General features: G+C 38.4%; 1 protein-coding gene across 1 annotated transcript; it reads right to left on the reverse strand.

Annotated features, from left to right (window-relative positions):
• LOC150054035 (cytochrome P450 2C9-like) lies at window positions 1-25,902 on the reverse strand. The gene is made up of 5 exons (XM_090345524.1): window positions 25,711-25,902; window positions 23,978-24,140; window positions 23,650-23,799; window positions 21,334-21,494; window positions 1-180 (listed from the first exon to the last, which is right to left on the reverse strand). Exons 1-5 carry the CDS (start codon window positions 25,894-25,896, stop codon window positions 1-3), a joined length of 840 nt encoding a protein of 279 aa, XP_090201650.1. The 5' UTR covers window positions 25,897-25,902.
• Window positions 25,903-26,643: the final 741 nt, after the last annotated feature.

A 26,643-nucleotide genomic window follows, 5' to 3' on the forward strand; every position in this document is an offset into this window, starting at 1 on the left:
TCATCGATAATTACCATCTTGCTCTGCTCCCAGGACTTCAGGCTGGCCCTGGGTGTCCCTCTCCATACCCGTGTTGCTCCACAGTACAACACAGGTGCACCGGCAAGGTGTAATAGTAACGATTACATCATTAAAAGTGTGTTGTTGTTTTGCTAAAAATCTGAGAAGGGCAGCACACACCTGAATTTCACCATAGGAGGCTAAGACGGAAAAATTTTCAGTTGGTAATCAAGTTGGGCTACATTTTGATGACACTCTCTTAAAAAATATTCAAAGGCAAACCATTCATTATTTTGACATTATAAATCCTTTTGTTTCTTAATTTTCCTGCTCTCTTTCTACCTCTTCTCTTTCTCTCTGTGCCAGGTTGGGCATTGCTGAATTATTATGTCAGTTACTCTAATATGTTCCCTGCTCAACATAGTTCTGGAAGACGATTTTCCTATAGTATTATTTTTTCCTGTGGTTGAGATGCGGGCTTAATACAGGTTGTCCTCAACCAGGAGGCCAACTCCCATCCCTTCTCTCTTAGTATTATCCCTGCTTATCAGGAAGACCTGTGACCATGTACTTGGCGATTCCTCCAAACTTATGGGTCTATGGAGTGACATACATGCAGGGGTGGAGGAATTAAACCTACCTTCGACTCTGAGTGGGATTCATCACACGGAGAGATAGTGATGAGAAACACTGCTTTTGAAGTCAACTCACAAGTCAGATCTGGACTTTGGCACATATTACCCATGTGGCTGTGTTATGCAAACAATCTGAGCCTTAGTTTCCTTATATATTAAATGGGGATACTAAGAAATACTTCATGAAGTGTTGGTGAGGGATTAAAATAATAATAGATTATTATTACAATTTTAATTAGAGTTTCATTATTCTATTTATAAAATTTTTGAGTTTTGGGTTTCTATGGCAAGCATATATGTTCTAGAGACACCTGTTTCTTTTCTAAGAAAAGACACTCATATTGGTCAATTGATCTTTTCCCTGAAAAATGGTCAGTGAATACTTTTTGTTGAATCTCTGTCTGGTTTGGGGATGAGGGTTATACTGGCTTGGTAGAATGAGTTTGGCAAAAGCCTTTGTTTTAAATTTCGTTGAAGAGCTTGAGGAGTATTGGTGTAAGCTCTACTTTGAAGACCTTATAAAATTCAGCTGTGAAGCCATCTGGCCATGGGCTTTTCTTAGGTGGAAGGTCTCTTATTGCCATTTCTATTTCAGTGTTTGAAATAGGCCTGTTTAGTTGGATTAGGTCTTCTTGGTTCAGTGTGGGTATGTTAATATTGGCTTTTCATTAATCATGTTTACTGTTTGCATGTGTATAGCACTTAGGGCACTCTCCTCTAGTTTTGCCATTGACTGCTCTATTGCCTGTTTATATTGAGTTGGAGATGCTATTCCTTGATTTGACATTTTTCTTGAGTTTCTTGTTCTGCCCATTTGAAAATGGGAGCAAGATTAATACTGCACTCGATTACAATTTTTCAGATATAACCAAGCTAGACCTCTTTAGCTGGCTGACAATAGATGTTCACAAACTAAGATTGGTATTATCACTCTCTCTTTCTTTTTGTGCACTTACAGACAAGTCTAATACCACCACTGATCACCGATTTTTGACCAAAACAATAAACACCTCAATCCAATCTCTTAAATACAATCTTGTATTTAAGACCCTCTGGACCTAGAGCATAATTGAACACCTAGTATTGCTCAACAACCATTAACTGTAGATCCATGCATTGTAAGAGTTGAAAGATGAACAGAGGACCAGCGATAGAAAAATAGTATGAAAGACAACAGGGAGGTAAGGAAAGAATAATGTAGGAGTGTAAGATTAATATAGTAATAAGAAAAGGGATATTGTAAGGATAACTGAGGTAAGGTGATAGACAGAATATTTGAGAACAAGTTTAGAAAAAAATAAGATAAAACTTATGAAGATAAGAAGAATGATAAGAAGAATATATAGAGAAAAGAGGGAGGTATATATAGGGGATTTCAATGATAAAATTTTTTCCATATATTTTTTATTGTAATTAATAGAAGGGTTACATGATATTTGCCAGATAGATGGTGCATTAATTCCCATACATTGATACCTTTTCACATGTCTTGGTCCCCATTTCCCTCCCCCCCACCCCTCATCTTGTTTTCCCCTGTTCCCTATCCAATTTCGGATAACCAAATATATCCGATATATCAGGTAACAAAGTGAGATAACAATTTGAGATAACCAAGGGACAGCAAAAGTGATGAGAGATAACAAAGTACCTTAAGAACAACAATAATTCATTATATGGCTTATGTTTACATCATATTTTAAATGACAAGTTTAACAAACAAGTGTTCAAGGAGGAAATCTCTAATTACAATCTCTGGAATTTAGTATTTAGAACTTAATCAAAATTAGGCTAAGGGTTTGTATGTCATAGGAACATATCAATTTATGAAATAAAATATTATGTCTATAGAGTCATAGGTTTTTATGTCTATATAGTTATGTTTGTATTTCCATTACCATGTCCATAGCTTTGGGTATGCAGTTATTGAGTCCTCGCTCTTGTACTCTTTGGATTTAATAGCCGCATATTAAGGATACCATGTGCCTTTTGTTCCTTAGGTCTTGACTTGTCTCACTCAACATGATTCGCTCTAGATTCATCCACTTCCCTGCGAATGCCATTATTTTATCTTGTCTGTTGGCTATGTAGAATTCCATTGTGTATATATACCACATTTTCTGTATCCATTCATCTGCAGTAGAGCATCTGGATTGTTTCCATCGCCTGGCTATTGTGAATAGTGCAGAGATGAACATAGCTGAGCAGGTGTCTTTATAATACCCTGGGTCATGCTGTTCAGGATAGATGCCCAGAAGTGGTATGGCGGGATCATAGGGAAGGGTAGGATTCCTTTTTCTCCACAACCCTGCCAGCAACTGTCATTGTCTGAGTTCAAAATCTTGGCCATTCTTGTTGGGGTAAGGTGGTATCTTAGGGTTGATTTTATTTGCATTTCCTTTATGACCATAGATGATGAACATTTTCTCATATGTTTTTCTGCCATTTTAATCTCTTCTTTTGATAAGTCTCTCTTTAGTTCCCTTGCCCAATTAGTGAATGGTTTATTGGGTTTTTGGGGGATTCGTTTCTTGAGTTCCCTGTAGTTACTAGATATTAAGCATTTGTCAGATGTATTGTTGGTGAATATCTTTTCCCAGTTGGTTGGCTGTCTTTCTACTTTGTCAACTATGTTTTTATCTGTACATAAACTTTTTATTTTTAGGTAGTCTCATTTATCGAGTCTCTCTCCGATCTGTTGTGACCCTGGGATTTTGTTCAGGAATCTGTTGCCTGTGCCTATGAGTTCCAGTGTCTCTCCTACTTTATCATGTAGCAGTTTCACGGTTTCCAGTCTGACATTGAGGTCTTTGATCCACTTTGAGTTAATGCTTGTGAGTGGCAAAAGGCTAGGGTCAATTTTTAGTTTTCTGCATGTGGCTGCCCAGTTTTACCAGCACCAATAATTGAATAGACTGTGTTTGTTCCACTGTATATCTTTGGCTCCTTTGTCAAATACAAGTTGCCTATAGGTATGTGGTTCTATTTCTGGTCTTCTATTCTGTTCCACTGATCTTCTAGTCTGTTTTTGTGCCAGTACCAAGCAGTTTTTGTTATTATGGCTCTATAGTAGAGTTTGAAGTCTAGTATTGTAATACCACCAACATTGCTCTTTTTGTCTAGAATTGTTTTGGCTATTCTAGGTCTTTTCTTGTTCCATATGAATCTTTGGATTATATCTTCAATTTCTGTAAAGAATGTCTTTGGGATTTTGATGGGGATTGCATTGAATTTGTATATCAATTTTGGCAGTATAGATATTTTCACTATGTTGATTCTCCCTAGCCATGAGCATGGGATGTCTTTCCATTCCCTAGTGTCCTCTTTAATTTCTTTCATTAGGCTTTTATAGTTTTCATTGAATAATTCATTTACATCTTTGGTTAAGTATATTCCTAAGTATTTTATTCTTTTGGGGGCTATTGCGAATGGGATCATTTTCTTGATTTGGCCTTCTGTTTGTGTATTGGTGTACAAGAAGGCTACTGATTTCTGAAGATTGATTTTGTATCCTGCCACTTTGCTAAAGTGGTTTATTAAATCTAGAAGTTTGGGAGTGGAGTTTGTTGGGTCACTCAAGTAGAGGATCGTGTTGTCTGTGAATAAGGATAGTTTAATTTCTTCTTTCCCTATGTGGATCCCTTTGATGTCCTTTTCTTGCCTTATTGCTCTGGCTAAGGGTTCCAGCACTATATTTAAGAGAAGTGGAGAGAGTGGACATCCCTGTCTAGTTCCTGATTTTAAGGTGAATGGTTCCATTCTTTCATCATTTAGTATAATACTGGCTGTAGGTTTTTCATATATGGCTTTCACTATTTTGAGGAATGTACCTCCTGTTCCTATTTTTTCTAGTGCTTTCAACATGAATGGATGTTGTATTTTGTCAAATGCCTTCTCCACGTCCAAAGAAATTATCATATGATTCTTATCCTTAACTCTATTTATATGATGTATTACATTGATTGATTTGCGAATGTTAAACCAGCCTTGCATCTGTGGGATGAAGCCTACTTGATCATAGTGTATGATTTTTTAAATTTGTTTCTGGATTCTGTTGACTAATATTTTATTGAGGAGTTTTGCGTCTGTCTTCATTAGAGAGATAGGTCTGTAGTTTTCTTTTTTTGTTGGGTCTTTCCCTGGTTTGGGGATGAGAGTAATATTAGCTTCATAAAATGAGTTTGGTGTTGCTCCTTCTGTTTCTATTTCTCGGAAGAGTTTCAAGAGTATAGGTGTTATTTCATCTTTAAATGTCTTGTAGAATCCCGCAGTGAATCCATCTGAACCTGGGCTTTTTTTTGGTTGGCATTTCCCTTATTGCTTCCACAATTTCGTTGTAAGAAATTGGTCTGTTCAGTTTGTTTACCTCATCATTGTTCAGTGTGGGTAGCCTATATTTATTTAAGAAATCATCCATTTCTACTAGATTTACTTGTTTCTTTGAATATAGGCCCTGGTAGTACCTATTCATTATGGACTGGATTTCTTGGGAATCGAATCAGTTGTGATTGTTCCCGTGGGGTCTCTAATCTTGTTTATTTGAGTCTCCCCTTTCCTTTTTTTGATTAATCTTGCCAAGGGTCTGTCTATTTTGTTGACTCTTTCAAAGAACCAACGTTTTGATTTATCAATTTTGTGTATAGTAAATCTTATTTCAATCTCTGAAATTTCTGATTTTATTTTTGTTTTTTCTGTCCTTGTAGCTGTTTTAGAATTAACTTTTTCTTGCTCCTCTAGGTGTTTCAGTTTTTTTAAGGTTATTTATGTGCTCTTCTTCTGTCTTTTTAATATGCACTCCTAGTGCGATAAATTTGCCTCTTTGAACTGCCTTTGCTGTGTCCCATAATTTCCTTTGTGATGTTTCTTGATTGTCATTACATTCAAGGAAGTTATTAATTTCATTTCTGATCTGATCTGTTACCCAGGAGTTATTCAGAAGTGTGTTGCTCAGTTTCCATGTGATTGAATGTTTTTTGACTTTGACTGCATTGTTCAGAATTATTCTGACTCCACTGTGGTCTGATAGAATGCATGGGATTATATCAGACCTCTTGTATCTGCTTAAGTTTTCTGTATGAACTATTATATGATCTATTTTGAAGTGTGTTCCATGTGCTGCTGAGAAAAATGTAAAACGTTTCGCCCTTGGGTGGAAGACTCTGTGTATATCTGTTAAGCCCAGCTGGGCTATGGTGTCATTTAAATCGATGGTGTCATTGCTTAACTTTTGTTGAGTTGACCTGTCATTTGTTGAGAGTGGTGTATTGAGGTCTCCCACAATGATAGTGTTTGAGTTTATCTTGTTCTGTAATTCTAAAAGAGTTTGTTTGACAAATTTGGGTGTTGGGGGAGTAGATGTTTATAACTGTAATATTATGGGCATGGATCATATCCTTTACTAATATATAATGGCTGTCTCTATCTTTATGTACTGATTTTACTGAGAAGTTAATTTTGTCAGAGATTAAGATTGCTACTCCTGCTTTTTTGCATTTGAGTGGAAAATTCATTTCCATCCTTTCACTTGGAATTTGTTTCTGTCTTTGGCAGTGAGGTGGGTCTCTTGGAGGCAACATAGGGATAGGTGATGTTTCTTAATCCAGTCTGCTGCTCTGTGTCTTTTGATTGGATTGTTCAGCCCGTTCACATTTAGGAAGATTATGGAGAAGTGGTCAGTGTTCATTGTCGTTATTTATTTTTACTTCTAGGTTTCTTTCTCTCTCTTTTTTCCCCTTTTGTGTTTAGTGAATTATAGATGTTTGCTTCTTGATGGGGGTTCTTGATGCCCTACAATTTGTTCTCGATTAATTAGTATTCTTTGTAACACTGGTTTAGTGTGCACGTATTCATAAAGCTTCTCTTTGGAGTGAAATATTCTTGTTTCTCCCTCAAATGTAAATGCTAGTTTTGCTGGATATATCAGTCTGGGTTGGCAGTTGTTGGTCTTCAGGACATCAATGATGTTTTTCCAAGCTTTTCTTGCATTTAGGGTTTGCATGGAGAGATCTGCTGTAATTCAAATTTTCTTCCCATTATAATATAGCTCCTTCATTGTTTTTGCAGCATTTAAGATCAATTCCTTGGTATTCACGTCTAGTGTCTTTACTATGATATGTCTAGATGAGTTCCTTCTAGGATCTTGCCTGTTTGGGGTCCTGAAACCTTCAATAATGTGAGTATTTTCCCTTTTGAAGTTGGGGAAGTTCTCTGCTATGATTTTGGTGAATAAAGGTTGAATACCTTTGTCCTGAAATTCGGCCCTCTCCTCAATCCTTATTATATGAATATTAGACTTCTTTGCTGTATCTGCCAGTTCCTGGAGCTCTTTCTGGTAGATTCTGACTGATTTTTCCAAGGTGGCGATTCTCTGTTCCAGCTCTTGTGTTTTGTCTTCCGTTTCTGATGTTCTATTCTTCATCTCTGTCAATCTGCTGCTTAATGCCTCCATTTTTGCTTGAAGTGTGGACACTGAGCTGATCATGTCTGCTGTGAGGGTATTAATCTTTTCTTCCATTTCTCTTTTGAATTCAAGGAGCTCTTTGGTGATTTCCTGCTTATGTTCCTGGAATTGTTTTTGGAGTTCTGTTTTAGTCTCTCCTTGAATAGGGTCATGTTTCGTGTCTCTTCAGGTGTCATTTCTTTGGATGGTGACATCTCTCTCGTCCCTTCACTCTTGTTACCTTTTGGGCTTTGCGTGGGACTTTGATTATTTATGTATGTCACAATTCGCCTTTGCACTCTCCTCGGCATCGAGAACTGTTGTTGTAGTTTGCTCTGTGTTCAGTAGGTAGCGGTCTTTACTTGGATTGGGACCGGTGGTTCTGGGAATATGTGAATACCTGTGGTTCTCAGCCAAATTGATTCCTATGCTGACTAGGTCAGAGTTTGCAATTTTTGCAGGTGTTTCGCCTGTTCCCAGAGGCTGTGTGCTGCTGCACAACTAGCTCTCAGCCTGACCAGTGGCCACACAGTGTGTTGTGGGATGGATCTGCGAGTTTCAGTCTCAGTGTGTTGGGCGGATGATTGGTTTTCCTGTGCTGCTTCTAGGGGCAGGCCCCCGGCCAAGGGTCTGGGGTTTGGGAGTTTTCAGGGGCCCTCAGCAGGACCAGCAGGTGTCCAGTCTGTTCCCAGGGGCGGGGGCCCAGCTGAGGATGTGGGCTCCAAGAGCGGAGCCGCACCTTTCTGATTCTCAGAAGGCAAGCATGGCTGCTGGTCGGCCCTTCAGTTCCCTGCTGCTTTGTCAGAGAGTCTGTCACTGTGGGGGGCCCCTCTGTGCTGTCTTGCTCAGGATTCCCAGCTAGAGGTTGCCCGGCTCGAGATTTGAGGGGGACAGAAGCTGGTTCCTATTTTCCCGCACACCCCACCCGCTGTTGTAAGGCAGAGTCTCAGCACCCCCCACTCTCCAGACCCAGTGGCCTGGGAGAGGAATCAGCTGGGTGGGTGGGAGCTGGGACACCTCCGCCTCCCCTGGTGGGGTGCTGGGTCTTGGCATAGCCTGCCTGTCAGTCTCCAGTCAGAGGCCTGGGAGAGGAACCTGGTGGGCAGGTGGGGGCTGGGACACCTCTGCCTCTCTTGGTGGGGTGCTGGGTCTTACTGCCGCCTGCCTGTCAGTTGCCAGTCATTGGCCTGGGGGAGGGGGCTGTTGGGGGAAGGGACAGGATTCTAAATTCCTTGCCCCCCTGCTCCTGCCAGTCTTTCTCGGCAGGGTGGAGGGGTCTGAGTTAAGTACTATTGCTTGGCACCAGCTCTGCTTTCCCAATGGGTTTGGGGACCCGCTGCGCTACTCACGCCTCTGCATTCGTCTGTGGGTGCTGCACAGTGTTGGAGAATCTTTCACTCCCCTTGGATCTCGGCTGCCGCTTGTGGTCCGCATCTGGGTTCCGCTGCTTGCTGTTCTGGTTCCTCATCTGGGTTCCACTGCTTCTGCGGCTTGCTGGCCCGGTCCTATGCTGGTTTCTGCGGGTCAGGGCTGCCCAGCCTGGTGCTCTCTGCCGCAGCTTTTCGTGGCTTGGAGCCAGCAGCGAGGGGGGGGGGTCCTCGTGTTCCGAATTCTTTGAGAAAGTTGGATGTGAGCTTTATCTGGATTTCTTTTCCAGTTTGAGTCCTTCTCCATTGCTTCTTGAGTTTGTTGTTGTGGATTTCTTAAGGTAATTGACTCATGGGACTCCCTGGTTCTCTCTTTTTTGTGAGAGAGAGCTAGGCAGCGTCCCTACTGTCTCAGCACCATCTTCCGCTCAATGATAAAATTTTTAAAAAGAAAAAATAAACAAAACCAAACAATGGCAACCAAAAAAAATGAAAGAAGAAAAAAGGTGGGGGGAGATTCCATACTACTGTGAGTTCTTACGATGCATTTATATTTGTCGAAATTCATCTTTGCGCTTTCTGTGGCATTGAAGACTGTTGCTGTATATTCACTCTGTGGTTGGTAGGTGGTGGAGGGTCATTTGCCTTGCCTCGCCTTGTCTCAGGTCTCCGCGGCCGCCTGAGCTGTCCACGCCAGGTCTGTGTGGGTTCCTGTGTCTGGATTCTGTCGCTTGCTGGCCTGGTCTGTGCTGGTTTCTGCGTCTGGATTCCGCTGCTTGCAGGCATAGCTTTTGGTCAGGACTTCCTGGCCTGGCGCCCTCCTTGGAGGCTTCTGCGGTTTAGAGCTGGCAGCGAGGCATGGGGAGGGGTCCTCATGTTTTGGATTCTTTGAGAATGTTGGATATAAGCTTTATCTGGATTTCTTTTTCAGTATTTCTCTGTTGCTTCTTGAATTTGTAGTTGTGGATTTCTTAAGGTAGTTGGCTCGTGGGATTCCCTGATTCTCTCCTTTTGTGGGAGAGAGCCAGGCTGGGTCCCTATTGTCTCAGCGCCATCTTCTGACCCCTTTTTATCAATTTTGATAAAATAAACTTGTACATTAATTTGGAAATAGAAACTAAACATAGCCTCTCCCTCCAAAAAATGACACCCTAAAACTAAAAGAATTTAAAGGGCAGAAAAAATTGGAAAATCCACAGTGGCAGACCAAGGCCATTCTTGCATGGATGTATACTCCAAAATTTCCCATAACACAGTCTCTTGGGCAGCCAACTGTGAGATTTTGCAGCTCTATCATTGGTGTGGAGGAGCAGAATGCCACAGTGAACCCAGAAACTCAGGCTGCTATGGAGGCTCTCAGAGAAGAAACAAGCCCACCTTGGGAAATACGCAGCCTCTGAACTTCATGTCATGGGTCACTGCATGGGGTAGGTTCATGGTTATGAGACTGATGGATCTCTTGACCTCATGCAGCACTGCATCTGTGTAGGGCATGTGGCTCCTGTCCTGCATACAGGGGCTCTGGGTGCCTGCCAATCACTTGGTCAATCTCTTCCTTTTCTTTAGCTAGTTGAGATACAAATAAGAAATGGTGAGGTAGGAGGAAAGTGAAACTTGGGTCACAGTCATTCAGTGCTATATAAAGCATTGTAATGTATCTCTACAAGATTGGAGGTTAAAAAATAAATATATGTGTGCATATACACACATCACATTCCTACTGAGCAATGCTATAATGCATTAATATAGCCATAGAGTTTAACTACTTGCTTAAAAAAATTGCAAAAGGCGAAGAGTGTGGCCTAGTGGTAGAGTGCTTTTCTAGCATGCAGAAAGCCCTGGGTTCAATTCTTTGGTATCACATCCACAGAAAATGCCAGAAGTGGTGCTGTGGCTCAAGTGGTAGAGTGATAGCATTGAGAAAGATCAAGGACAGTGCCCAGGACCTGAGTTCAAGCACCAGGATTGTCCAAAAAAAATGCTTAATGTACATGTAGTATATTTTATACATTGAAGTAAAATGCCTTTATATAATATATGAGAAGTATAAGAAATATATTTTCATATGTACTACATATTTGCAATACTGTGTTATGATAGAACAATATAAAAATGGAATAAACTATTAACAATAAAGTAATATTTGAGGGAAACAATGATTTTCACTTATATCTCCATATTTCACTGTTCTCCACAAATATGAATGGAAATTCATGTGCCAGACAATAATATAAATGAATCTAAGGCAACAGTATAGCTTTTAAGATGTTAATAAAAGGAAGTGGCACTGTGGCTCAAGGGGGAGGGCAGTAGTAGCCTTGAGCTGAAGAGCTCAGGGACAATGCCCAGGCCTAGAGTTCAAGTCCCATGACTGATTAAAAAAAAAGATGTTAAAACTATTTATATTTTGTTCTAATTCAGAAAATTTTGGTATATATATAGCAAAATATATAATATATTCATCATATATTTTATCATAAAATATGTTAAAATCTGAATTTACCATAACTTTTTTCAGTCTCTATTAATATGCAGAACAAGTGATGTGTCTTTAAAAAAGTTTTTAGTTTTGTGACTGTTGTTGTCAATGTACTGTGTGAAGCTATTTCCTTTTTCTGCTTTTCCCCTTAAGGTTTATCTCATGTTGTTACTGTTGGTACTTGGTATATTCTTTATGTGTTTACTTGTGTATTTGAAAAAGGGAAGGGAAAAACAAGATGAGTGAGATGGAGTGTGGGGGGAGGGAAAGTAGGAGAAAAACATGGGAAGAAGTAACAATGATTAAGAAGTAATGTACCCATTACCTGATGAATGTAAATGCAACCCCTATTTATATTACCCCAACAATCAAATAAAATTTAAAAAGTAAATTAAGTTAAGCCCCACGACCACCAACAGCAACGAAAAATAAAACAAACAAATAAATAAAGTTAAAATTAAAAAATGTTTAGCTTCTGTAGATGATGTGAGTAGAAGTAAGTGTGCACTTCAAAATATAAAGAAAAAATAACAATATGGATTAAAGTATAGGGTGTTATAATGATCAAGATGAATGGTAGCTCAAGAATTGATGTGTTAAATTGAAACCCCTTCATATAAATACTTAATAATAATAAAAAAAGAAAATATATTGTGTGCATTTGTGGAAGTATCAGCATTAAATGCTTTTGCACAGTCAATGTACAGTAATAAAAATTCAGAAAAAATGATAGCACTCACAGAAAACTACGAAATAACTATTCATTATTTTTATTTTTTAATTGTGGTCATTTAAACATTATACAAATAGTATGTGTCTTTGTGTATGGTGTATGCATATCAGCAATATGCACTAATGCTATCCAACTGGTTTCTAATGATAGTCATATTGGACATCACAGAATCTGCTACTGAAATGGCAAAGGATGTAGGTAGCAAGTTAAATAGAAAGCCCTTAGAGTGGGAGATCTTCACTAGCCATACAGCAGACAAGGTCCTCATATCTAAAATATATCTAAAGCCAAAAAATTGAATCTCTCCAAAACAAATCTTCAAAGAAACAACCATCCCATTAAGAGGTGGGCTAACGACTTAAAGAGAGACTTCTCTGAAGAGGAAATAAGAATGGCTTATAGACTCATGAAGAAATGATCAACATTTCTGGCCATAAAAGCAATACAAATAAAAAACTTTGAGATTCCACCTCATTCCAGTTAGAATGGCCATGATCAAGAAATCTAATAACAACAGATGATGGTTGGGATTTGGCCAGGAGGGATCACTACTACACTGTTGGTGGGAGTGTAAACTTGTTTAACTACTATGGAAAGCAGTATGGCAGTTCCTCAAAAGACTAAACATAGAGCTATGATCCAGCAATTCCACTCCTTGGCATTTATGCAAATATCCAGAAACAAGGATATACTAAAGCCACTAGCACAATGATATTCATTGCAGCATAATTTACCATAGTGAAGGTATGGAACCAACCCAGATGCCCCTCAGGAGATGGATGACTGGATCAAGAAGATGTGGTACTTATACACAATGGAATTCTATGCTGCCATCAGAAAGAATGACATCACTGCATTCCTAAGGAAATAGAAAGACGGGAAAAAATATCATATTAAGTGAAGTAAGCCAGACCCAAAGGAACATAGGCTCAATGGTTTCCCTCATTTGTAATAATTAGTACACATCTAGAACTCTCCTAGCAGAGGATTACAGTACCTCAAAACTTAGGTACATAAGGTCATATAAGGTGAGTCTAAATGAAAGGATTGCTAGGATATGGAAACAAGAACTTTATCTTTTGTGATTGTTCTTAATATACTATGTTATTTCTCTTCTCTTTTTTTGTTCTAATGGTTAATCTCATATTCTTACTCTATCTGACTTTGTTACATGGTATATTGTATATACGTTTATTTGTTTATTTGAAATAGGAAAGGGAAGGGGGGAAACAAGATGATTGGGAGGGGGTCAGGAGGGAAATGGGGAAAAAACATGAGAGGGGGTAGCAATGTGTGAGAAGTAATGCACCTATTACCTGACAAATGTAACTGTAACCCCACTATACATTATCCAAACAATGAAAGAAATGAATCTGCTCCTGAAAATTATCTTCATATTAGTAAACAATTATTCTTTCTTTTACCTTTTCTTTTTTTCTGGCCTTGGGGCTTGAATTCAGGGCCTGGACCCCTGTCCTAATGCCACTAACACTTGAACCATTGAACCAGTTCTAACTTTTTCTGAGTAGTTTATTGGAGATGAGTCTCATGGATTTTCCTGCCTGGGCTGGCTTCAAATCTCAATCCTCAGATCTCAGCCTACTGAGTAGGTAGAAGAATAGGCGTGAGCCAGTGGGGCCAGGTGCCCAGGTGATTATTTAATCATTTTTAGAAAATATTTATTGATTTCCTAGTATGTGAGTTCAAAATGTGCATTCACATCTCCATTTCATACATGTAGGCAAGTCTGCAAATAGATGCAGAGATACACACACACACACACACACACACACACACACACAAACACACTCACACTTCCCCTCACTTCATTACCAACAATATACTAGGTATAATATTTGAGTATTTAAACCAACAGTCATAGTTTCAATCATTTTGGCTACAGAAAGTTTGTTCTCTGGGTGGAAACTAGGATTGTCGGGGTTTTTAGTCTTCCATCCTTCCCGACCTGTAAGAGGGATAGAGAGAACACGCCCCAGCCAGGAAGAGCCAAGAAAGGAGAGGGAAGACTGACGGCCCCCACCCAACCCTCCCTCGCTGGAGGACAATCAGTCCTGTCAGGGAGACCAGTCAAGACAGGAACTTGTTTATTAAGGAAATACATTCAGCTAATAGAGGATGAAGGAGCCTATCAGCACAAAGGTGGGCAGGGTGGGGAGAGGTAGGTAAAGAAGGGGAAAGTGTTCCAGGCCTATCCCAAAGGTAGGCTTATTTTACATCACAAGCCACAGCCACGCCTTCCAACCGGGCGATTGGCAGGTTGGGTCCCAAAACCAGAAAATGAGCACTGGGCCAAGAGTTAGGCCTCCTTTTACAGCATAGGTTTCCATTTCCCTGATGTGATGTGCCCCACATAGGATTACTTTTCATTTATTTTACTTCTTTCATATCAGTTTATGGTTTTCGATTTCTTGAGTTAGAATTTTTTGCAAATGTACAAGTAGGTACTTAAAACTTCTAGCAGTAGTAAGTGGGAAATTGGAGATTCTTGACCATTCTGCTTCATTCACAGCGGCCTCAGTGACAGTCTCAGTGTAACCTATCACCTTTCTTTCCCAGATTTGGTGTCCATGATTTTCTTTGACTTGGTTTTAGGTAACTAAATGAAATGTATTATGCCATATTTTGTGCCAAAATAGAAAATGGGATATAAAATTTGTGGTTTATATGGAAGTCTAATTCTCCTACCTTCTTCATCATACACAGGTAGTAGTTACTCTTAAGAAATCTGATGCAATGCATAGCAACTTTTTGCAAGTTGTGATGATCTTTCTAATGTTAGTGGTCTAGAATGCTACAACTTTATATTGAGTGAATGCTTTTATTCTGCTGGACCTTTGGAGAAAATTTTCTATTAAATTGGTAAAATATGGAGGTTCTTACAATTCTTCACGCTGGAGGTAGTACATGGCTGATAAATTTGAGAAAATGAATCAGATAAAAATTTGTGCATCACAAACAACAAAAGGGCTTAGTCGGACCTTTTGTCTTAATGTTTCACCATCTTTACTCAAAATTTCTGAGTATACAGATTCCAGTATTCAAATTTCTCTTGACAGAGAGCCTTTGTTTTCATCATATGAATGGAGCTGTGGTGGGAATTTGAGCATGGAGAATCTGTTTGCTAATTTTTTTTTACTATCTTTTTTGGCATTTGTTATTTCTAAGTAGGAAATTTTCTGGGAATTTTAGAGACATGGCTTGGTTTTTCTGCCCTCAGAACATTTCTTGTTGCAACAGTTCCATGAAAGCATCATGTGTCTGGCTCAGTTATTTCATCACTATCATCTCTACTCTGAGTCTTAGAATTTTTGTGAAGACTTCTTATCTGTTTCCTCTTCTCTCTTTTTTTGTCCTCAGAGGCTTTATTCTCATTTAAAATCATTTTATCATTATTTCCTAAATCCTAACACAATATTTCCACAAGTAAAACTCTTTGAATGGAAAGCAATGTTGTAAAAGAAAAACATTATGGATGCCTTTGTAAAATTTTTACTTTATCAGTGGCAAATCTAGAGGAGAGTCTTCCAAATGCTACACAAATGCAAATTGATAAACATCATTAATGAAAAGTGTGAAAACATAAAGAAAGAGATAAGGGAGGAAGCCACAACTAAACAAGAGGAAACCATAAACAAGGTGATATGTGAAAAAGGGGAAGCTATAAAGGAGGCCATAATAAAGGTTTTTCAAAAAAAAATGGATGAATTCATAGAATCCACCAACAAAACGGTGACCGAACTCCAACAAATGTCCAAAGAGAATAAAGCTACTGAGCTAACCACTCAAATGGAAATCAAGGAGTTAAAGAAATCCATACATGATCTAAAACAAGAGATGCAAGGCATCAAAAATGAGTGAGTAGAAGCAAGAGAGATGAAGAATAAAGTAGATAGCTTTGATAGCATGTTAGGCAATGCAGAAGAGAGAATTGTCAGGGTTGAAGATAATTTAGTCATTATAGAGAAAGAATGGAAAATGAGTCAAACCAATTCTAGGAAATATGAGAGAACGCTACAGGAGGTTCAAGATACAATTAGGAAGCCTAATTTAAGGCTAATTGGTATTGAGGAGGGTCTAGAGAAAGAGGTCAATGGTATTGGAAATATACTTCAGGAAATCATCTCAGAGAACTTCCCAAATATTCAGAAGGGCAGGCCCATCCAGATACAAGAAGCTTTTAGAACCCCAAATAGACCTGACCAGAAAAGGACATCCCACTGCCACATTATAATCCGAACTGAATCAATAGAGACCAAAGATAGGATCCTAAAAGCAGCCAGGGATAAGAGAACAATCACCTATAATGGCAAACCAATCAGAATAACCATAGATTTCTCAGCAGAGACCATGCAAGCAAGAAGAGATAGGAAGCATATATGTCATGCCCTTAAGTCAAATAACTACCAATAAAGAATACTGTACCCAGCTAAGCTCTCATTCATAACTGAGGGAACAATAAAAACATTTGATTCCAGAGAAAAGCTGCATCATTATGTAGCAACAAAACCAACGTAACAGAAAATTCTCAAAGATGCTCTACACAAAGAAAACCAACACAAATGTAATACAGAGAAAGACATGGCACCTAAAACTTATAACATCTAAATACCAGAAAAACTACCAAGACACAGGCCCTAATGAAAGCTTGTAAAAATGGCAAGAACTAATAAATATTTCTCAATCCTGACTCTCAATATCAATGGACTTAACTCTCCAATTAAATGACATAGATTATCTAGTTGGATCAAAAAGCAAGATTCATCATTCTGCTGGCTTCAAGAGACACATCTTACCCAAAAAACAAACATTTTTTGAAAGTGAGAGGTTGGAATGAACTCTATCAAGCTAACGGCCTGCCCCCATAAACAACCTGGAGTTGCCATCCTCGTATCAGATAAAATAGACTTCAAACTAAAATTAGTGAGAAAAGACAAAGAAGGTTACTACATACTACTAAAGGGATCTTTCATCCAGGAGGACATAACCATCCTAAATATCTACACACCTAATCCGGAGCACTGAACTTCATCAAGCAAACTTTACTTTAACTGAAACCATACATAGATTGAAACACAGTGATTGTTGGTGACTTCAACACACCAATCTCAACTATGGACGGATCAACAAGGCAAAAACTCAACAGAGAAACCTTAGAATTGAACAACTATATAGACCAACTAGATCTAACAGACATCTGTAGATTATTCAACTCAGCAACATCACAATATACATTTTTTTCAGCAGCACATGGAACATTTTCCAAAATAGACCACATTTTAGGCCATAAAACAAACCTGGACAGATTCAGAAACACTGAAATTATTGCCTGTACTCTCTCAGACCACAAGGGCATCAAATTGGAACTGAACACAAACCTCCACCAACTAAAATTTTGTAACTCATGGAGATTGAACAACACATTGTTGAATCACCAATGGGTCATCGAGGCGATTAGAACAGAAATCCAACAGTTTATGAAATTTAACAAAAAGGAGCACACAAAATACCAGTTCCTTTGGGACATGGCAAAGGCAGTACTCACAGGAAAATTTATAGCTCTGAGTGCCTACAATAACAAATTGGAAAAATGGCAAACCAACAACTTAATGTGTCACCTTAAGCTCCTGGAAAAAGAGCAACAAACCAACCCTAATCCCAGTAGAAGAAAGCAAATTATTAAAATCAAAGCAGAATTAAATGAATTGGAGTCCAAAAAAACTATAGAAAGAATCTACAAAACAAGGAGGCGGTTCTTTGAAAGAATTAACAAAATTTACAAACACTTAGCAAATCTTACCAAAAAACGAAGGGAGCATACCGAAATAAACAAAATCACAGATGAAAATGGTATTATCACGACAGAAATTACCAAGATCCGGAGTATTATGAGGGAATTATGGCAATAAGAGACCTTCCACCAAAAAAGCCCAGGGCCAGATGGATTCACAGCTGAATTCTATAAGGTCTTCAAAGCAGAGCTCACCCAATACTCCTTAAGCTCTTCAATGAAATTGAAAATGAAGGTTCTTTACCAAACTCATTCTATGAAGCCAGTATAACCCTCATCCCCAAACCAGACAGAGATTTATCAAAGAAAGAGAACTATAGACCCATTTTTTTCGATGAACATCGATGCAAAACTTCTCAACAAAATACTGGCCAACCATGTACAACAACTCATCAAAAAAATTATACACTATGATCAAACTGGATTCATCACAGGGAGGCAAAACTTGTTCAACCTATGCAAATCAATTAATATAATTCAGCACATCAACAGGAGCAAGGACAAAAATTACATGATTGTCTCAATAGATGCACAAAAGGCTTTTGACAAGATCCAACACCCTTCCCCCATGCTAAAAGATCTGGAGAAACTAGGAATCCATGGAACATTCCTCAATATAATAAAGGCTGTGTATGACAAACCCACAGCTAGTATTATACTTAATGGCGAAAAGCTAAAGCCATTCCCTCTAAAATCAGGAATGAGACAAGGATGCCCACTCTCTCCACTCCTCTTTAACATAGTATTAGAATTCCTAGCCTGTTCAATAAGGCAAGAAGCAAGCATAAAGTGAATCCAAATTGGGAAAGAGGAAGTAAAACTTTCCCTCTTTGCAGATGACATGATTCTGTATTTAAAGAACCCTATAGACTCTACTCCCAAGCTCCTTGAGCTGATTCAAAACTTTGGAAGGGTAGCAGGGTATAAAATTAACCCTCAAAAATCAACTGCCTTCCTCTATGCCAACAGTGAGAAGAATGAGGCAACAATCAGAAAAGCAAATCCATTTTCAATAGTCTCAAATAAATTAAAGTACCTAGGAATTATCTTAACTAAGAATGTAAAGGACATTTGTGATGAAAACTTTAAAACCCTGAAAAAGGAAATTAAAGCAGAACTGAGGAAATGGAAAAACCTCCCACGCTCCTGGATTGGAAGAATCAACATCGTGAAAATGACAATCTTGCCAAGGGCTATCTACAAATTCAACGCAATACCCATCGATATCCCAATGGCATTCTTTAAAGAAATAGAAGAGCAATGCAAAATTTCATATGGAATAATAAAAGACCCCGTATAGCAAAAACACTTCTTAGCAGAAAGAACAGCACAGGAGGAATTTCAATACCAAACTTTAGACTCTATTATAGAGCTATAGTGACCAAAACAGCTTGGTACTGGCACAAGAACAGGCCTGAAGACCAATAGAATAGAACTGAGGACCCAGATATTAAACCACAGACCTATTGCCACCTAATCTTTGACAAGGGAGCCAAAAAAACAGAATGGAAGAAAGATAGCCTCTTCAACAAGTGGTACTGGCAGAACTGGTTAAGCACCTGAGAAAACTAATGTTGGATCCTTCTTTGTCACCCTGCACTGGAATTAACTCCACATGGATCAAAGACCTCGAGGTAAAAGCCAAGACGCCAACCTAGATGTCTCTCAGTTGATGAATGGATTAACAAGGTGTGGTATTTGTACACAATGTAATTCTATGCTGCTGTGAGAAAGAATGACATTGCCCCATTTGTAAGGAAATGGAAAGACTTAGAAAAAATCATACTAAGGGAAGTAAGCCAGACTCAAAGGAACTTAGGCTCAATGGTTTCCCTCATTTGTCATAATCAGTAGAAACCTTGGGCTCTCCTAGCAGAGATTTGCAATAAAGCAAAACCTTGATACATAAGGCCATACAGTATGATGCTGAATGAAACGACCTCTAGGATATAGAAACAAAAGCCATATAATGAATGATTGTTGTCCTTAATGTACTATGTTATCTCTCATCTCTTTTGCTGTCCCTTGGTTATCTCATATTGTTACAGTATCTCACTTTGTTACCTGATATATTGGGTATATTTGAAATATTGGGTATATTTGAAATATTTGATATATTGGGTTATTTGAAATTGGATAGGGAAAGGGGAAAACAACATGAGGGGTGGGGGTAGAGGAAATGGGGATCAAGACATGTGAAAGGGTATCAGTGTATGTGAATTAATGCACCTTCTAGCTGGCAAATATCATGTAACCCTTCTATCAATTACAATAAAAATATATGAAAAAAATATATTTGTATATACATAGTATACACACACACACACACACATATATATATATATATATATATATATATAATGTGTAAATAGAAATGTTATATGGATTCCATGTTGAAGTGAAATACTTTTCTTTGGCCTGTCCTATGGCTTCAATTCATGGCCTGGGCTCTGTCTCTGAGCCACATTGTGTTAAAGACTAGTGCTCTAGACTAGAGTCACAGTGTCACTTCTGCCTTTTTCTGAATAGTTTATGTAAGAGACTGGAGTCTTGCTAACTTTCCTGTCTGGGCCAGTTTTGAACTGTGATCCTCAGATCTCAGCCTACTGAGCAGCTAGGATTACAAGCATAAGTCACTGGTGCTCAGCTTGAAGGGAAATTCTGATGAAACATATAAAGTGAAAGGGGTTCAGGGATTCTCTAAAACTCAGCCTCAGGGCTGATCATCTAGCTGACTTCTCCATAATCACACAGTCGTTAGTTTTTACAGAGTGTAGGGCATGCCAAACCAGTACAAGGGAAAACCTTGTGAGGATGCTTCTATACAAAATAACTCATTCTCTAGGTCACAGCAGAATCAGCAAACTGACTCTATTCAATGATTCCTATTAGCTTCCATTGTCTCAAATATGCTTCCTCTGTGAGGAAAAATACTTCTGCCCAGTTATAGCATGAACATGAGATGTCTGATTGGAAAACAAATCTGTGGGAAATGTACGCTTTCACTTGGACCTGGATATCCACTGATCTACTTAGGCATCTTTATGGAACTGAACAAAGCAATTTATAGAAAAATCCCTTTGGGATTTAATAAGAAATATCAAATTAATTGCTTGAGTTCATTAGCTTGAGTCAATCTTGTATTTTCACTATTTTCATAGGTATAAAATATTGGCTGAGACATCCTTTTCAGATGTTTATATAATTTTTTTCTTTCACTTCTATTAGCATCAGTTACTTATCAAAGGCTTTCATTTTTGACATGTAAGTATATAAATGAAATGCATGTTTCTTTTTGGTGCTCGTACTAGGATTTCAAACCAAGGCCTCAGGTTCTTATTTTGCTTTCTTATGGCTGGTGCTTTAGTACTTGAGTTCCATTTCCTAGCCTCCTTTTTTGCTGAATATTTGGGAAATGGAGTCTGGCAGACTTCTCTGCCCTGGCTGGCTTCAATCCTGATCTCTTGAGTGATTTTAGTCATTAGCCAACAAGTCCTTGCCATATACTATATCTAGATGAGACTCAGCTCCTCGACTACTCTCTCTCATCCTTCCCTTCACTGCTTCCCAGTCCAATTCCAGGAAGCTTTATTGTTCCATTTTGAACAGAAAATGAACTAGATCTCTGTTTCTAAACCTGTAGTAATTATCAACTCAATGGTGATCACGAATCTTAATATAAAATAGGAAATTTTCAAACTAGTATAAAAATATAATAGGTAAAACACTGGAACAAGTTGGCATAGGCAGGAACATCTTACATGGCACTCAATGATTCTTTAGGTAGAAATGTCATGTTCAGGTATTCACCTTCCCTGTTGAAAAAAATAAAAAGGCAAGTATTTATTTAGGAAGAAAAGGGGGTTGGCTTAACCTGTAGCCTTGCTGAGCTCAGAATTGTGGAATTCTCATTCAATTTCTCCATCAAGTTAAGGAAGGTCTGGTCTTTATAATCAAAACGATTCCGGAAAACAATGAAGCAGATCACATTGCAGGGAGCACAGCCCAAGATGAAGCTGGGGTCATGGGGTGAGCCTGAAGAGTTAGAAACAAATGTAGTATATATATGAAACACTTAGCCTTTGCTATTTTTACCAATTTATATTATTGTTTTACTTACAAATTCCTCTAAAAGCCAAATTATTCAATCTGAATAAACTGGCCTATCATTTTACCTGAAGCCTGACTTGGATAGTACAAACTAACTAGCAAAATAATATCAGTTCATACTAATTGACTCTATAGGCTAAATCTTCCAGTCACAGATGTAGGCTATTTTGTAAAAATATACCTAAGTGAACCATTCTGAGTGGTAATACATCTGTTTGCCAAGCCAATAGATAACCCAGCACTAAGAAAGGGAGAGATTATCACTTAAATGTAGCTTCTTGAATCATCAATGGAGAAAAAGTAAAGTGTGTTTGTACTCGAGTTCAAACATTAGAAGGAACCAAATTAAAAGCAGAATGCATTCATGTTATTTGAAGAAAAAATTGATGAAATAAAAAATAATGAAAACATAACATTAATAAATGTAAGCCTTCTTATTCATTTCAGTATTTAAAAGTGAATTTCCCCTCCTTTAGAATAGTAAGTCTTATCAAACACCAAATTTAATTTATGGACAAGGCTAGATCTTTTGAATTTGGGGATGGATACTATGTTACATATGGTTTATTTGTCTATCTCTGAGATTCTATCATTTGACAGATAAATATTAAAAGGAATTATTTTTTGCATTGTCTGAAAAGTGATCGTCATAGGCAAATGATGAATGTGTAAATTGTTACTGAGTTTACTTCAGAGACCCTAAAATGTCATGAATCAAAGGCATTATGTATTGGTGTGGGTCATTTGCTTTATAGAATAGGTTCCATGCATGAGATTACTTAATGATTGGAATGAGTCTAAGCTCTCAGAAAAAGCTTTATTTTAACTATGAAAGGGGTGCTATTTGGGAAGTTATTTGAGATTTTCTGTGACCACATGTGTGTGTCATTCACAGGCTAGGTCTGGTTTTCAATCTTATATCCTATTGAAAGAATCAACTTTAAAAGCCAGATCATTTAGAATCCAAACAGAGTGGAGTTGGCTATAGGAGTAATTACTATAAGATTTTATCATAAAATGTAATTAAACATGAAGAAAAGTGAAAGACTAAACTGATAATTAAGCTGATACTAAGACTGGAGATAGTATTAATTGTAATAGATGAAATCTAACTAATGAAATAATTTAATAAATTTGTATATTTTGCAGGTTCATGATAGAGCACATAACCACTCAAAATGTTTAAATCAGGGGCTGAGAATTTGGCCTAGTGGTAGAGTGCTTGCCTAGTATGCACGAAGACCTGGGTTCAATTCCTCAGCACCACATACACAGAAAAAGCCAGAAGTGTTGTGGCTCAAGTGGTAGAGCGCTATCCTTGAGAAAGGCCAAGGACAGTGCTCAGGCCCTGAACTCAAGCCCCAACACTTGCACATACATAAAAAGTTTAAATCAAAATTCTAATAGCTAATTTGATACATGGAGATTGTACTAAGCTCACAGAGAAATAATTTTTGCTGTGAATTATATCGTCAATAAAAAATAAAGTCCTATATTATATCACACCATGACAGTCCAAAATTACAGGCATGGATATTGAAAAAAATCACTGAAACGTCAAAGAAAATGAGCATACCATATAGTGACATCTGTGTGGGGGTCTAGGGAGGGTTGATAGGATCATTTCCACTCTGTAATGAGTCTCATGTAAAGATGATACTAGTTACCTGGAATTATATTAGGAGGGAAGCATTATTACTTGTCTTCTGAAAAGGAATTCAAAACATCCATATACCATTTAGTAGTTCCTCACTATAATGCTTGCTACCACTGAGACTGAAATCTGAGGGTTGTGGTTGGAAGCAAGCCCAGGAACCTAAACTCTGCAAATCTAGGATACCTATAGTAAAACACTAGAAAAAAAAATCCACACATGTAGCTCAAATGGTAGAGCAACAGCCATGAGGTAAGTAAGAGTTTAAAGCCCAGAGTTCAAACCCCAGTATCAGTGTAAAATAGCAAAGAATATTTACATTCATGATTTCAGATGTGAAAACTAAAGAATCTACATCTGGACAGAAGGGAATTAATGGAACCTTCTATATCCCTGTGTAAAGTAGACATGTAAAGCAGCTCCCACCCTTGGTTGTCCTCAACTCCTCCACCAGACAGTAGGCTTCCTCTTGCACACGCTCTTCAATGCTCCTCTTCTCCATCCCAAAGTTCCGCAAGGTCATGAGAGAGAAGCGCCTCATCTCTTTCCATGTGTGTCCTTTGCTAAACACAACTCCTATATGAGGGGAGGCAGAAACATGGAGGAGAACACAAGCAAGGAAGAGCAAGCCAGCAGATGGCAACCAAAAGGATGGGCAAGGTAGACAGAAGAGTCCTTGAGGCGTCTTACTCCATCCTCTTTATCACCACATTCCCATTATACAACTATCATATACACACATATGTACACAAACCAAGACCTTTATTAAGTTTTTCAGACACAGGGAACCTGCCTCTTCCAGAGAACTCCTTCCCATGGTCAATCAGAGCTTCCTTCACTGCTTCATATCCATACAACACCACAGTGGGCTTCATGCCCAAATACAGAGTGAACATGGGGCCATAGACTTTGGACAACTGGAAATGAGAAGGAAAAAAAAACTAGCAAATGAAGTCACCATTTGCTCCTCAAATGGATCCTGGGAAAAAGTGAAGCCATTGGATTTTTTTGTTGGTTTTTTTTTTTTTTGCCAGTCCTGGGCTTAAGCTCAGGGCCTGAGCACTCTCCTTGGATTTTTCTCAAGGCTGGCACTCTACCACTGGAGCCTCAGCCACATCTGGCTTTTTCTAAGTATGTGGTACCAAGGAATCGAACCCGGGTCTCCATGCATGCTAGGCCCGCACTCTACCACTAGGCCAAACTCCCGGCCCCCATTGTTGTATTTTTATAAATGCTTCCTTATTTTTCCAACACAGTGTCAAACACTTCCAAAGGACATTTCTTATAGCTGTCATATAGAGATGGCCTACAATGTGCCATGCAGTAGACCAGGCATTACACACCCTTGTAATTCATCCTTACATCAAATCACACAGCAGGCATGTCAGGTTTCACAAAGAAAAACAGGTCTACAGATTCTAAATTCATTTCTAGAGCTCCATGGATAATGAATAGAAGACATGTAGTTGAGCCTCTGCTTATTGAATGTTCTGTGTTTCAGGAAATGTGTGTTTCTCCTTTGCACACCTAATAAATTTCCAGATTACTGCTTCTGGATAACCTGTGAAGCTCTTACTGAGGAGAATCTCACTTTCTGAGACAAGAAGAGAAAGTGGCATTTTGAAGTCAGCACAGGTGCTTCTATAGTCAGGTGCAGTTGAGATTTATTGACATTAGAAACAGAGGGTGGGCCCCACAGAGGCTGCCCCAGCACATGAGACATCTTCCTAAACCATTTCTCACCAGCAGCATTCTTGGCCAATGATAAAACTTTTTATGTAAAAATCCGAGTGGATTCTAACACTATCAGTATTCCCCTGAATGGTCTTATTTATGTTATCTCATCTTGACAGATATTTTCTTTCAACCCTCCACAACTTTTCAGAGAAGTTAACATTCATGATGATTTTGAATCAAAATCTACAGCTTATATGCTACAAGTTATTTTTTGATCAGTCGTGGATCTTGGATCCTGGGTCTGGATGCTGTCCCTGAGCTGCTCAGCTCAAGACTACGTTCCTTTCCCTGGAGCCACAGAGCTACTTCCAGTTCTCTAGTGGTTAATTGGAAATAAGAGTCTCCATCTTCAGTACCCTGGGTGGCTTTGAACCACGATCCTCAGATCTCAGTCTCCTGAATATTTAGGATTGCAGACAATGAGTTACCATACCTGGCAAAAATTTTTGAGTTGAATTTTTTGTCACAAAACTTTCCTTAGCGAAGATCTTCAGAAAAAAAAGACCATAAATACAGCTGTTAAATTACGATGGGGAAAACAATCCACAATATTTTCCAATTTTGTGACTGCAACTGAAATGGACAATAATCCACTATTATAATACATTACTTCATTTCATGATTAACTTACAAACTGGAGAAATCACAGGCATATAAGACTTTATACAGGATTTTGCTTTATGATTATTATACTATAATACCTTCAGCAGTAGATTTAAAACATGGTTTAATTTCTCTCTTGTCAGAAACCATTGGCAAAACATAAAGAAAGATTAAAGATTTAGTGATGTCTTTAATATGAACCTGCAGGATTTTTCCAATGATTGGGGAAGGGGTGGGGCCAGGAGGGAGCTTCCTTCTCCCAGAGTTCTGTCTCCATATGGAAAAGAGAAGCAGACAGGAGAGACCCAGCACCAAGACAGCTACTGGATCCATGGAGGTCTTCTCTCCTTGCTGAGAGTTCTGTGAGCTTGCAGCGCAGAACTTTCATAATGCTTCCTGAGAATCTAGTGGGCAACTTTTTAATGTATTAGTGATGAATTAGGTAGACACACTTTCCTATACTGATTAGACTTTGCCCTGGTGATAGAGATAAAGATGGAATGGTCAGTACACATGTTCCTTTTCCCAGAGGGCACATGGGAGATTGTGGTTCATTTGCACTTGTTGGAGATGAAAAAATTGCTATTTAAAATACAAATATACATGCTTTCAAAGCATATCCATGATTGAGAAGTACTGAAGTCAATGAGTTCATATATAAGAGCATTACTTCAAAAATGGTTTTCCTTTCATTCATTTAAAAATTATCCTTATAACCAAGAAACACAACAACTTAGAGAAAGGCTGCATAAGTGGGACTGCATTAAACTGCAGAGCTTTTGTATGGCAAAGGACATAGCTAGTAAATTAATTAGGAATCCTACAGAATGGGCGAAGATCTTCACTAACCATACAACAAAGGCCTCATATCTAAAATATATCAACAGCTCAAAAAAATTGAATCACTCCAAAACTAATCTCTAAAGAAACAACCATCCCATTAAAAGATGGGCCAAAGACTTAAAGAGAGTCTTCTCTGAAGAAGAAACAAAAATGGCCTATAGACACATGAAGAAATGCTCAACATCTCTGGTCATAAAAGAAATGCAAATCAAAACAACTCTAAGATTCCACCTCACT

The sequence above is a fragment of the Megascapheus bottae genome, chromosome 15, assembly GCF_031878675.1.
Source record: "Megascapheus bottae isolate mThoBot1 chromosome 15, mThoBot2.hap1, whole genome shotgun sequence".
Classification (NCBI taxonomy): Eukaryota; Metazoa; Chordata; class Mammalia; order Rodentia; family Geomyidae; genus Megascapheus; species Megascapheus bottae.

What these genes read in the sequence shown, in the direction of transcription:
- LOC150054035 (XM_090345524.1), bottom strand. Translation starts at nt 25,896, where the DNA reads ATGGATCCAGTAGCTGTCTTGGTGCTGGGTCTCTCCTGTCTGCTTCTC. An exon ending in AAAACTTAATAAAGGTCTTG is followed by an intron (nt 23,800 to 23,977) that starts GTTTGTGTACAT and finishes CCCCTCATATAG; the next exon opens with GAGTTGTGTTTAGCAAAGGA. An exon ending in GGAGTTGAGGACAACCAAGG is followed by an intron (nt 21,495 to 23,649) that starts GTGGGAGCTGCT and finishes CTAACTCTTCAG; the next exon opens with GCTCACCCCATGACCCCAGC.